Source organism: Orbicella faveolata, unplaced genomic scaffold (assembly GCF_042242905.1).
Source record: "Orbicella faveolata isolate gen_17 unplaced genomic scaffold, um_ofav_v1 contig_24, whole genome shotgun sequence".
Classification (NCBI taxonomy): Eukaryota; Metazoa; Cnidaria; class Anthozoa; order Scleractinia; family Merulinidae; genus Orbicella; species Orbicella faveolata.
Window position 1 is genome coordinate 33,352,747 of NW_028301552.1, and position 13,438 is coordinate 33,366,184.

General features: G+C 41.8%; 2 protein-coding genes, 1 long non-coding RNA gene and 1 pseudogene across 3 annotated transcripts in view; 2 read left to right on the top strand and 2 right to left on the bottom strand.

The window, feature by feature from the left end:
- Positions 1-13,438, top strand: part of LOC110056200 (pantetheinase-like) — a 51,798-nt gene that overhangs the window by 846 nt on the left and 37,514 nt on the right. The window lies entirely within an intron of this gene.
- LOC149111362 (uncharacterized) lies at positions 1,288-2,160 on the top strand. The gene is made up of 2 exons (XR_016208144.1): positions 1,288-1,475; positions 1,709-2,160. It is a non-coding gene; the product is annotated as an uncharacterized LOC149111362 (long non-coding RNA).
- LOC149111363 (uncharacterized) lies at positions 2,410-5,600 on the bottom strand. Its single transcript, XM_089292436.1, has 3 exons — positions 5,087-5,600; positions 3,476-4,715; positions 2,410-2,991 (listed from the first exon to the last, which is right to left on the bottom strand). The coding sequence occupies exons 1-3, from the start codon at positions 5,565-5,567 to the stop codon at positions 2,682-2,684; spliced, it is 2,031 nt and encodes a 676-aa protein (XP_089148562.1). The 5' UTR covers positions 5,568-5,600; the 3' UTR covers positions 2,410-2,681.
- LOC149111364 (uncharacterized) lies at positions 7,539-13,198 on the bottom strand (annotated as a pseudogene).

The window sequence follows — 13,438 nt, forward strand, 5'->3', positions numbered from 1 at the left end:
TACTCGCCCTGTGGGGTGTTACCTAAAAGGGGCGCATATCCCACCTGATCAATCAGTCAATCAATCGATCGATAATTCAATCAATCAGTCAATAATTCAGATAGTTGTATTTACCACTATTATTAATTTCTCACATACATCACTGCACTTAAGGTAGTTGCACCGGGTAAATTTCTTGTTTTCAAACGAGATCATTTTCAGCCTAGTTGTAGCCCATGTCATGTAATATTAAAAAAATGTGGTTTTATCCCGAAATAAACGGATGGAAAGTACAAATAAAGACCGAAGTTTGGCATTTTACCGGAAGTTCGTTCAGTTGACCGAGTAAGGAGATTGGGTCGGTCACTAAGGTAGATAGTGAGTGTGCAAGGTTTGAGGCAGCGGTTTTCTTCCGAGTCTCGTGGATTAAAGGTCAAGACAAGTCAAGATGGCGGGAATCTCTGGTGTTCCGCGAGAGGCTGCATTCGTGGCTTTCGAAGCGGAGTTTTCACGAAATGGGTAGGTTTTTACAAAATCTTGTTGTGTCCAGCTATTTTTCCAGGAAGCTATATTGGTAAGTCCTGCATTTTCACAGCTTTCACATACCCGAAGGACTTATCCGTCTATTGCGTGCCTTTGCCTTGAAGCCTGGCGAAACCCCCGAGCAAGGACGTGCCAGGCTATACAGACGGATCTGGGCAATTTTATGGGTAAGTTGAACAGTGTCCTGACAATTTCAGAGTTCAGGATATCTTTTGTCCGGCTCGCTTACTTAGATCGGGGCACTCTGTGGAACGAAGCAGAAGCGGTGGGCACAAGTCACGTAGTCCGAGTTTAGTCCTGGATTTTGTAGTCAAGCATAACTATCAAACACAAAGTTCATCTCTCTGAATTTTTTGCAATAATAATTGTTTGTAGTCTTCTCATTGTGTTCATGTGTTCCTGTTTGACCAAAACTTGGAGCCGATAGATAGTCAATGTCCAGCATCAAATTGGCAATTTTCCAGTGTCACCAACAGATGTATTTGGTATTTATAAGGATTCGGATGGTTCCCAAACGTTCATGGTCAAAAAGTTAGTGCCTAGAAATCATAAGGGTTTCATACAGTACAATAGCTCTCCATCAGGTTGAACATCTTGCTTCACTGGAGGAAGTGGGTTTTTTAAATTGTTATTGTGGTCCAGTCATTTCTAGTGTTGTTTTGAACAGTTGTCTCTGATTACATCTGTACATTTTCAGAGTTTGACTACACAGTACCCTAATAAAATGATTTCCTTCACACATATATTAAAAATGATAGTTGCGGTGGAAGGGAGACCTGTTGGCAACTACCTTGTTAATTTCCTATGTTAACATCTGACAGTTTGGAAGCAAGAAAACCCTTGGGGCTGATGTTGGAAAGCCCACGTATGTTTTCCCTTCTACACTGAAGAGGGTGATAAGGGAGGTGATTCCCGGTGCCCTGGTGGACAAACCGGATCCAACACATGCACGGGTGAGTGTGATTCAGTCAGTGATCCTTCTAAAGATATATGAAGAAGCAGAAGGCCTGGTAGATTTTCCTTCAAAAAATACAGGGGGTAGATGTTTATAGGACAACTAGATGTCCTTGCTGTAAGTGAGTGTGTGTTCCTCAGCCACCCTGCCTTTGTTTGATTCCCCCAGTTATTGAGATCCAGATCTTGTGGCTGCTATACATTTACACCATATTTCATCTTCTGTTTTCAGGTTTACAAAGTCAACATAGGAGACCTTGCCCTTGCTACCTGGCCTGCTGCAAAATAAGGATCGCAATAGGATTGAAGAAAAATTATTAATTATTACTTTTGAAAAATGTTCAGTGGTTTTTATATGAACTGCCATAATTTGAGAATTGATATTTGCAATAGCTAGTATTTTCATGAAGATTATTTATCAAGGTAGTAAAGTGATGGTATAATATTTATGAAATTGTAAAATCAAGAACATGAAAAGTTACAAATTATTATTGAAATTATGTGTCAACAAGTCATATTATTATAATTCACAGAATATACCAAATAGAATAAAGAGAATATTTATTATTTTTCACGAAATTCATCAAAACAGGATATATTTATTGTAAAAATTGTTATTGTTTTGAAGAATATGCATGCATTAGGGTACAAGCACAGAATAAAAATGCCATTTTTTAAAATTCACCGTAAGCCAATGTTTTTTTTAGTCAAATGCAGGGGAAGTAAGATGTATTTTTACCCAAACGACACAATTAACTTTGAATTTAAATCCTACTCATATGGTAAAAACTAAAGACAAGCATATTCCTCTAAAAAGCAAAACTCTTAAACACAACATGAACTACATGATATACCAATGTTCTGGTATCCTACGTGAAATTAAAGGAGGTGGTTGCACTATGTTACAATAGAAAACATTCCATTTCCGCACTATTGTAGTGTTGCTTTTACCTAATATGTCACAGAATGAGCACATCCATGGCAAAAAAACAAAACAAAACAAAACAAAAACAAAACTAGAATATTCTCTAAAATGCTTTTAGTTGGCATTGTTCTTGTTGAGTGGACACAGGCGACTTGAGGTACGCAGGTGAGTTGTTGAACCACACCTACATTTCCGTCCACTGACTATCTCTGTTTCCTCGCCTCCCATTATGCGCTCTGCTTCTTGGACCAAGGTTCTGTCCTCTTCACTGTCATCATCCTCATCCTCTGCACCATATGTGTGAAGAATGGCTTGCCGCTTGACCCATTTTTTTCGTTCCTCTTGGTCTTCTGAACGGGCAATTTTGTGAGAGACCCTCTTGTTTAGCTTGATCAGTCTTCTTCTTCTCCAATTCCTTCATTCGCTCCTTAGCGGCTTTTTGAAAAGCACGGACAACTTCAGGTAGGACAGGCAGATTCATGCGCTCATATAAATCAACAATCCAGTGGTAGTCGGGTCCACGACGGTTGAAACACCATGTCATGTTTCCCTGGGCAAGTTCACAGTTTGTTGATGTAATGTAATGCAACCTATGGAGAAATCATCATGAGGGAATCAGTTGTCAGTATTCCTGTACTCCTGATTTCCTCATTTTCCTAATAAGTGCAAAGTGCAAAGTGCAAAGCCATTTTTCCTGACATTCTCAGATTTCATTTTTCTGTTTTTCTTGCATGGAAACAAGAAAATAATGTGCTATTCAGGTTAATATTATTAATCATAACAATAATGATAACACTTATAATGATAATAATAATAATAACAATAATAATAATAATAATAATAGTAATAACAAATATAATAATAGTAATGATATCCAAAGAAACTAAGTTCTGAAGAAACTAATGTAAATTATCAAGAACAAGACTGGCAAAATGCTGAGGAACATAAAACAAGACTACCACTAAAACCAATCATAATCAATATTAGTCTATACAGAAAGCTACAGTCACCAATAGGCTGTTTTCAGAAAAGTCCTCTCTAAATTGGGCTTAGCTTTTGGTTACATGTAAGTACCTGCATAAGCTTTGGTCCTTTGCTCTGAAATGAGGCAGGACACTGAAATGTGCCTCACACAAATTGGACTGTCCCCTTCCCAATTCAGGGTGAATAACAGCTTCAGCATCATTTGCTCGCAGTTCACATTCTGTTTGGTAGGCTAGCTGATGAAACTCGCATTTGAGCACTGACTTGGTGGAGTACGCTTTTCCCTCACAGGATATTTCCTCATCTTGGTTGCATTTGCCACAAGAACAAACAATACTGGGGTGGAAATCACATTTCCCATCATCCCATTCATGTTCATCTGTGCAGTGATGACCCCCTAAACTCCTCATACGCCTTGCATAGTCGTCTGGACTCTTGCACTGCTGCAAACAGCAGAAGTGGTTCAACCGTGCACCCTGAATAAATGCGTCAGACAAACAGCCACAGGTTTTGCTGTGGCGCTTACATGCACACTTCGCTGATTCAACAGCAGGGAATGTATGTTTCCCTTTACTAATTTGTCCAGCTGAAAAGACCTTTTGCTTGGCTAAGTCTTTCAAATTGTTTGCATGAGCCCTTCCAACATGACCCCCGCACTTGAATACCCTCCTGGACTCAGCTCCAAAAACTTTTTCAACAGACTTCTGGGAACTGGAATCACCATCCTGCCATACCACCACTACATTACAACCTTCACTTTTAGCCTGATGGTAGCACTCATCTGCGAGAATACCTTCCATTGATTTGGCAGTCCCCAGAAACAAATCATCATCCTCTGAATTTCCACGCATGCACTTGTGTCCAAACCACAGTAACCCCCCAGTTAGATAATTCTTTATGATGAAGGAGCCATTTTTACTAAAATGGCCTCTGGTGTGCCAGACTCCATCAGAGGTAACGACTGCTCGTTGCCAACTTCCTAAGACATTGCTGTCAATCCTTTTCATTTGCTCCTTTTCCTCATCACACATTTCTGTCAAAATGTCATGAATGTGGGGATACATCAGTTTGACAACCTCGAAGAATCGATTCTTGGATATGGCTTGGATGCCAAGACACTGATTCAGAGTTCTATGGAACTTTGCAAACCCATGTCCTGAGACAATAAATGCCACAGCTAGGGCCAGTCCAACAACAGTTCTCCTTGATGCTTCAACCATAGATGACCCTTGAAAAGAGACACTTCTCAACTGGCACCCACTACAAGCAAATGTGACATTGATGGTTCCACCAAGGCCTACTGTCTCAACTCTAGAGGGTATCAGCTGACCTAAAAGTTGTAGAATAGGGGTATTCTTAGAAATACTTGAAGTGAAGCATTGATTTATTGCTGCCTTGATGAAACAAGCGAGAATTTAGCCAGCTAAGTTATCAAAAGGAAGGAAAATGTTGATAGGTCAATGTCGGGACATTTATTCTACGACAAAATCATTGATTTCAAGTATTTTTTACGTATAATTTAATGCAGGATAGGAAGTTTGCGAAACTCTCTCAAACGTGTTCAGAGAAATGACTTCGAATTCGAATGTATGACACCTACAAAACCAAAATATTATTCACGTTTGATTTCTGGTCTGAATGAACTCAAAGCTACTCTAAAAAAAATAAAACGGCAACAGTTCAACAATTCATGAAACATACCATTGCAATCGGGCGTAGAGCAACGAGACGTTTTGTTTACGTCCTCAATCAGACGGACTATCTGCGAAGATTCACAAACACAAAGCTGCCGCTCCACTTTCGATGGATTCTGCAAAGGTTCCTCGTGAACCATGTTCAGCCGTTTTGGGGATGGATCTGGCTCGAAATCTGGATCCTTGTCATCTACCTCGTTACCCGAAGACTCTGATGACTTATCTAGGCAGAAATCCATTTTTCTTTTGGCCAGCATCTCTTTGACTTTTGTTGCCGTGTGATACTTTGTTTTGCCTGGAGAAATATATTTCACCGCAACGTGATGGTCGTATGACGTTACTTCTGTTGTCCATTGGGCTGGAAGCGAAAAATCTATGCGAGATCCAGCTCCAAGACCTCGTGCTTCAGCCCCTTTCTTGCCTTTATCCTGATACAGTTTCTTTCTCTCTGATTTAGAAAGTTTCTTCTTTTTCTCTCGCGACGCCATTGCAAACAATGGCGTCTTACAATTCGATCGATTATGCCCACTTCACTGTCGGAAGTTGATCTCAAATGTCACGCCCCCAGAAAAGGACTCGTCCTTAGCAACCGACAAACAAAGAAATGCAGGGGTAGTGTTAGGGGTCAAAACAAAGACAAATCTAGCAACTAAGACCCGAGAGGAGGGTAAAACATTGTTCAAGATGGCGGCCAAACATTAAACTACGATCTCTTACTACAAAATCGACTTCAGCGAGCCTTTTTGGGCGTTTTTTGACAAAAAGTGGACTGAGGACAGGTTAGCCATATGTTTAAGAACGTTTTTCTTCAAAAGTATAGCACCTACAACGATGCAATTTGGCCATTTTGTTCAACGAGTTGTAATAAACGATCGCCTGCTTGCAAATTAAGTTGTGATTCAAATTCCTCGACTACTGTCAATTTTGGGCAAAAATTGGAAATTTAACGATAAGTTTTTAAATATCGCCTCTTTTGTGTTTTGCAAGCTAGTGATTATTCAGAGTGTTAATGTTTGTAGGATTCTCAAAAAAAAAAGAAAGTATTTTTATCTCACGTCCACAAAAAATTAGATTTTTTAAATTTATAGGCCCCAGGGGGCAAGGCAATAAGTTAATAATTAAAAGGTATAAGGCCACATCTCTATTGGCATAAAAGAGTCAAGTACCAGTTCTAGTCACTGACAAATATTCAAATTTATTGGCTGAAATTCTAAGACAGAATCCAATTTTAAAGTAGACTCCAAAATACTTAAAATTACCCAGTGCAACTACCTTAAATAACTTTTCAACTGTACATATAGGATATTAAAGATGCAAACCCATCAGGTCTTGCTTTTGGTGCTGGTTGCTTTGGAATTAAGGACTGCGTCGACTGCCTCCAGTGCAAAGCCAGAGTTTGTCGCCGCTGTGTATGAGCATGCTTTTGTCATAGTTGAAAACAGAACAACCGTACGCCCTCAAAAAGAAGCGGTAGCGATTGTTATGCAAAACATGGATGTATATGAAGCACATTTTAGATCATCTATGGCTTTTTCATAGCATAAAATCCAATATTACAATGTTACCTCTCGGCCACTGAATAAGGTCTGTGCGAACATCCACAAGAGCTCTTACAACCCTTCCAATGCACCGCGACACACTTGTAATGTAATGTCGAAACGATCAGATATTTGACGGCAGGTCTCTTGGTTCGCCAGGGCCCATACAGTCACACCTATCTGTTTTGTTGCTTCAATGGGCCGTCTGCCAAATGCTTTTCTTTTTGGGATATGCTCACTTGGCGATAACAATTGAGCAAGTACACATTGTAATTCAAATGTCGATCAAGTCATCCGGAAATGACTCCTGAAGCTATCCCAATGATAGCGTGGAACCGTGATTTCGAAATAGTGCGCAATTCTCGCTAATTTGCGCCGAGAAAAATACACATAATTGAAAAAACACAATTCGTCTTCAGGCATCGTTCATAAAAGAGTATCCTCCTCCGACAACGAAAGAAAGTCGAGGAAAAATGTCGGCGGAATGTTGCTAATTTGCATTGCTAACTTACAAGAGCTCTTGCGTGTCTTGCGGATATATCATGCACATTGGTAATTACGCCAACCGCGCTTTGACCCATACCTCAATTATACACTGAGGCCTATAAATAGCGTGGAGGGTTCTGTAGAAAACGTATTCAAACGACACTTTCGTAGATAAAGACTATTCAAAGACAAAAAAAAACTCCAGAATACAATTCAAGAACAACGACTTCGCATTAGTTTTTACATTCGTTCCCTTTCAGTTCAGTGTTCGAGGGGGATCAAATCGTGTAAGTCACGTGACAAGCTCGGTCCCAGTTTTCAACACACTCCCCCGCGTTGATTGACGTCATCAATCAAAGTTCAAAGTTCATTTAAAGTTGAAACAATCTTACGAGCATAAACTCTATATAATAGAATGAACTCAATACATCTATCTTAGTCAGAATTCACGACGACAACTGGGACATCCTCGTCCCTCACTACTGTAACAGGAACATTTGCCACTCGGGGCACAGGGTTGGCAGTTCCATTATCCAACCTCACTTCCAGGGGATAGAGCCTCTGCAATGGGCGTCTCCATTCCGCGGTTGGCGAATTACCAGACTTGACTCTCACCACTGCACTTCGAACATGACCATCTCGACCAGGAAGTAATCGTTCGATCTTCCCAAGCCGCCACTGCTGTCTCGGGGTTTTGTTCTCATGTAGACACACAATATCTCCCACTTGCACTTTACGGACAGAATTTGCTCTCTTTGAGTAACGATGGTACTCTCTAAGTTGTGTGAGATACTCAGACTTCCATCGGTTCCAAAAATGATCCAGTGTTCGCTGTAAGAATTTGGCTCTTCTTGTAAGTGTTCCCTCAGTTTGATCAACTTCGTTCGATGAGTTCTTTGATGGTACTGACAAAATTCTGCGGCCCACAATCAGGTGTGAAGGTGTTAATGGTTCCTCCATTTCATCGAAGACATATGTCAAGGGTCGTGAATTCAAGGCTGCTTCCACTTCTACAAGGACAGTAGACAGCTCGTCATAGTTTAACCGGGCATTTCGTATGACCTTCTTCAAACTCAACTTGACTGATTTTACTAGACGTTCAAAGAAACCACCCCACCAAGGGGCCGCTTCGACATTGAACCTCCACTGTGTACCGTCGCACTGACAATATGCCTGCACTCTTGAATCCTTAAATGTTTTCCCATTGTCACTGACAATCAAGACAGGAATTCCTCGTCTCCCTTTAAAGCGAGTAAGGGCTCTGATAAAACTTTCCGCACTCAGATTTGGGACAAGTTCCAGATGAACAGCTCGGGTTGCAGCGCACGTGAACAAAGCTATATAGACCTTGTTCAAATCTCCATTCTTTGAGAATACATCCTTGACATACATGGGCCCAGCGAAGTCCACTCCTACTCGAGTAAAAGCAAAGTCATCGCTCAATCGAAATTCAGGAAGAGGTGGGGGAGGAGGAACTGCATAGCTTCTGCCCTCTAACTTCTTACAAACAGAACATTTTCCTATCGCAGTTTTCACAGTCTGCCTTCCTTTTGTTACCCAGAATCTTGACCTTAGCTCTGTGAGAGTGTCCCTCACACCATTGTGAAGAACCTTGAGATGACAATCATTTATCACTAGGTAAGTTAGTCGTGAACATCTTGGAAGGAATATTGGAAAACGAGCATCATACGGAATCGGGGCATTTTTAAGACGACCACCACACCTCAGAATTCCCTTGTCATCTGTAAACAGTGATAATGAGATCTTGACCTGGTCAAAGTTCTTGTTGTTGTACACAGATTTCTGAACCTCCTTGATCCAAAGCTCTCTTGCACAATCCACCTCTTCATGCCTTATTACTCCATCCACTAACCTCTTCTTCATTTTACTTTGCTTGAGATTAGAAACAAATCGCACAACATATGCAGTGACTCGCACAAGTCTTTGAAGACTACTGAACCTTTCCAAGGGAATGATGCAATCAAGATTTAGTGACTTTTCTGACGTCACCTCTCCAGAGGCAATGTTTACAAGAACTGTACCATCATGCTGCTTTGTGTGGCTGTTACAGCTTTCCTTCTTCAGTTCTAGGCAAGGATCTGAGTCGTCACTTGTGACTTCAGCAGAGTTCATTGCAAGACTTGGCCACCACTGCTTTTCCTTTCTAAGGAACTCAGGACCACTCCACCACAATTGGTTGGTGATCAGTTTCGAGGTCATCGTACCACGTGAGCAGATGTCAGCTGGATTGGATTCTGTGGGGCAATAATTCCACTGAGTTGGCTTTGTAAGTCGACGGATCTCAACCACTCTGTTTTGAATGAATTGCTTGAATTCTCTGTTTACACCCCAAATCCACCACAGAACAATTTGCGAATCTGACCAGAAGAACACAGCATCAACTTCCAATGTTCCGTCAAATGCTGTCAACACAGTATTGACCAGTCGGGCCAGAACAAGAGCACCTAGTAACTCCAGTCGAGGTATGGTTTCTCCATTTATCGGAGCAACTCTGGTTTTTGACGATAAAAGCTGGGTGAAGACAGTTCCAGTAGTTGTTTCAAGGCGTAAATACACAACTGCTCCATAGGCTTTCTCACTTGCATCCGCAAAACCATGGAGTTGAATGCTTTGTAAATCTCCTGATGACAAGCCAAGGTGGTAGTGTCTCCTCACTTCCACCACCCCCACCTTCTTAGCATCTTGAACAAGCTTTAACCACTGTTCATGGATGAATGAATCCACGGGGTCATCCCAACCCACTCTTGTCTTGCAAATAGATTGAAAGATGATCTTCAGTAGAATGATGACTGGACTAATTAGTCCCAGGGGATCATACAACTTGCTTGTTGTACCAAGAATTGCTCTCTTCGTAACTGGACAAGTATTGCTAGTTTCTAGTGGAGAGGCCAGATCCAAGAGTAACAAATCATTTCGTCTGTCCCATCCAACTCCCAGTACTTTCAGTTTTGCTGTGCTGGGGTTCTTTGACGTCTCAAACAGGGAACTCGAGAAGGTTTGATCTTCCTCTTGAACAGGGTGCTCCTTGACAGACTTGCTTGTAACTTGAGAAGACTGGCTTTCAGATTGTTCAATTCTTTCCTGAAGGGCTTCAGAGTTGGAGACCCATTTTCTCATATTGAAGCCTCCGCTCTTGAAGGATGACTTCAGATTCTCATACATCTCGAAAACAGAATTGTCAGAATCATCTCCACCAACAAAGTCATCCACATACAGACTTTTCAGAACTCTCTCAGCAAATTCTTTGGGGATGTCAGCAGAAGTCAAGTGATGACGAATTGTTGCATTCAATAGGAACGGACTTGCGGAGACGCCAAATGCAACTCTTGCAAATCGATAAACTTGTAGGTTCGGGTGGCTGCTTGTGACATCATCAACCCACAGGAAACGAAGATAGTCACGATCTTTGGGGTGAACTGAAACATTTAGAAAAGCTTTCTCAATGTCTCCTATGAGGGCTGTCTTGTGAGCCCGGAACCTCAGGAGAATGTCATAGATGAGGGGAGATAGTGGTGGACCAGCATACAAACAGTCATTGAGACTTGATGTGTTCTTTCCTGATCGTGCACTGGCATCATAAACAATACGAAGTTTTGTGGTGTCCTTGTCCACGCGAATCACTTCATGATGAGGAATGTAATGTACTTTTCCCACACCATTGTTGACACCTTGATCCACAGGTTCCACAATTCCTTGTTGTTGCTGATCTTGGATGACATCATCATAGTGCTTTAACATCTCGGGCTTTAATTTCAGACGTTTCAGTAGTGAGACCAACCTTGATTTGCACAAAGCAAAATTATCTGGAAGCAGCTCATGGTCCTCTTTGAAAGGTAGCTGTACTTGATATCTTCCTTCAGTGAATTCAACTTCGCTAACAAATTTGTCATACAGAGACGAACCTTTATCTCGAATGCCAAGTGACTCATAGTCCCAGAATTTTCCAAGTTCAGAGGCAAGTTCATCTTGACCGACGACACTTGCTTCCACTTTCAGTACATGCGTCGCAGTAAGATTCACAGTGTTACCATTGTCACGGTTAGACACAATCATAGTGGGTCCGGAGAGGAGATATCCTAGCTTTGTAGCAAGAGCAACAGGTTCCCACGGTGCACCTCTCACAATAGTACCTTCGACCAATGACCAATAATAATCAGCACCAATGAGAATGCTGATGGGCAAATCTCTGCCGCCACACCTGTCGGCTAAACTGAGGTCATGCAGATGTTCGTAGCTAGACTGAGCAAGCTCTGTGGGTTGTTGGGTCAGAGGGCCACATATGACTGGCACCACATAGGCTTGAATGTACACAATTGCATCGCATCTGGTTTTGATACCCACTTGAACAATTTCACATGTTCGTAGCCTGGCGTCAGACTCACCAAAGGTTTTGATTAGAAGTGACTCTCTACCAATTACTGATAACCCCAGTTTGTCTTTAAGGTCCTTAGTCATGTATGATCGCTGACTGCATGAGTCAAAAACCAGACGAACACTTAGTGGAAAACTATCATTATCCGGACGCACAACTTCAGCGGTTGCGGTTTGCAACAACACCGACCCTCTAGACTGATCCACATACATACTAGTAGAGACACTGGCCACATGTTCTCGATCTTGCCCACCCAGGGTTGGATCAGGGTTACCACAAATTGCTACATGATGGGCACCTTGACATTTAAGACACTTCATAGGTGCTTGACAGTTACGTGCCAAATGTCCTTGCTTGAGACATAGAAAACACTTGCCCTTCCTTTTAAGAACTTCCCTTCTAGATTCAATACTTGTGACAACATTACATTTAGAGCTCTGATGATTTTGATTACAGAATGAGCACCAAACACGAGGAGACTGTTTATTCTCAGAACTGTCAGTGTACAAAGCTGATGTAGAAAATGGCGACTCACCTCTCTGATGTGAAGGCCTGGAATCCTTGTTATTGACAAGACATTGTTCTCTCAGTTGCAGTTCCTTGTGAAATTCACCCAAAATATCTTTCAGATTCCATGTCTCCGATTCCAAATTTCGTGTGATAGCGATCCGAAATTCCTCCGGTAATTTCTGCATAACGATTGGTGTCAAGAAGCAACCATACATTTCAGATGAGATTTCCATACTTTCCAATCCACGAACATGAGATTCCACTGTGTCGTACAAGCTTCGGAGTTTCTTTACTTCGCTTATCGATTCCACCTTGGGGAGTTTAGTGAGCACTTCCATGTGGCTGGAGATCACTATCTGTCGATTTCCGAATCTTTGTTTAAGCAGTCCAACTGCCTTTTCGTAGTTTGCACTCGTCAGGGCCAGACCAGCGATCGTACTACGCGCGGTGCCAGTAAGAAGTGACTGCAAATAATTGAATTTATCCACTGAAGACAAATTTGGGTTCTAATGAACCGCAGACTCGAAAGATTCCCAAAAGGGATACCAGTGTATGGGATTTCCGTGAAACTTCTTAAGCTCGAGCTTCGGCAACTTTGCCTTCGAAACGTGATCTTGAGAAGTTCCCGCGCTTTCGGAAGGAGGAAGTTGCGCCACAGAAGAGAATTCCTGACTCTTACCCTGCATTTCTTGAGCTTCCAAAACAGATTCTAACTCAACAATACACTCCTGAATGGAACTCATTATCTCACAGCTCTCAGAGACTTCGGTATCGATGGTTTTTACGTCGTCCACCAGCTCCACAATTTCGCGGTCGAGCGATTGAAGCTCCGACATTTTTGTTTCAAGGGCAGTTCGAAGAAATTTCAGCCTTTTCACTTCGATGGAATTGCCTTCAGAGATTAGCCCTTTGGCTTGTTCGATAGTTTTCTGGACGAACTTTCGGTGACCATCGCGAAATTTTTTCAAATTCCTCAATTTCGGCGGCATAATTAGTCGCCCACGTGCTTTCAGCTAGTGCAGCCTTGACTTCACAACAGCTTCCTTTGAGACGTTCTTCACAACGCTAGAATCCCAGTTTCAATTCCCGGGTCTCGGCACCAAATGTAGAAAACGTATTCAAACGACACTTTCGTAGATAAAGACTCTATTCAAAGACAAAAAAAAACTCCAGAATACAATTCAAGAACAACGACTTCGCATTAGTTTTTACATTCGTTCCCTTTCAGTTCAGTGTTCGAGGGGGATCAAATCGTGTAAGTCACGTGACAAGCTCGGTCCCAGTTTTCAACAGGTTCTAGCTACAACAACACCAACACTTGGGGACGACAGCGGTTCAAGGGGTTGAAATTCAGGACGATTTCAAAAGAATTTTCTAAGTTACAACCAAAGAAATTCCGGGATTTCACGCAGAATCAATCAGAGACTTCATT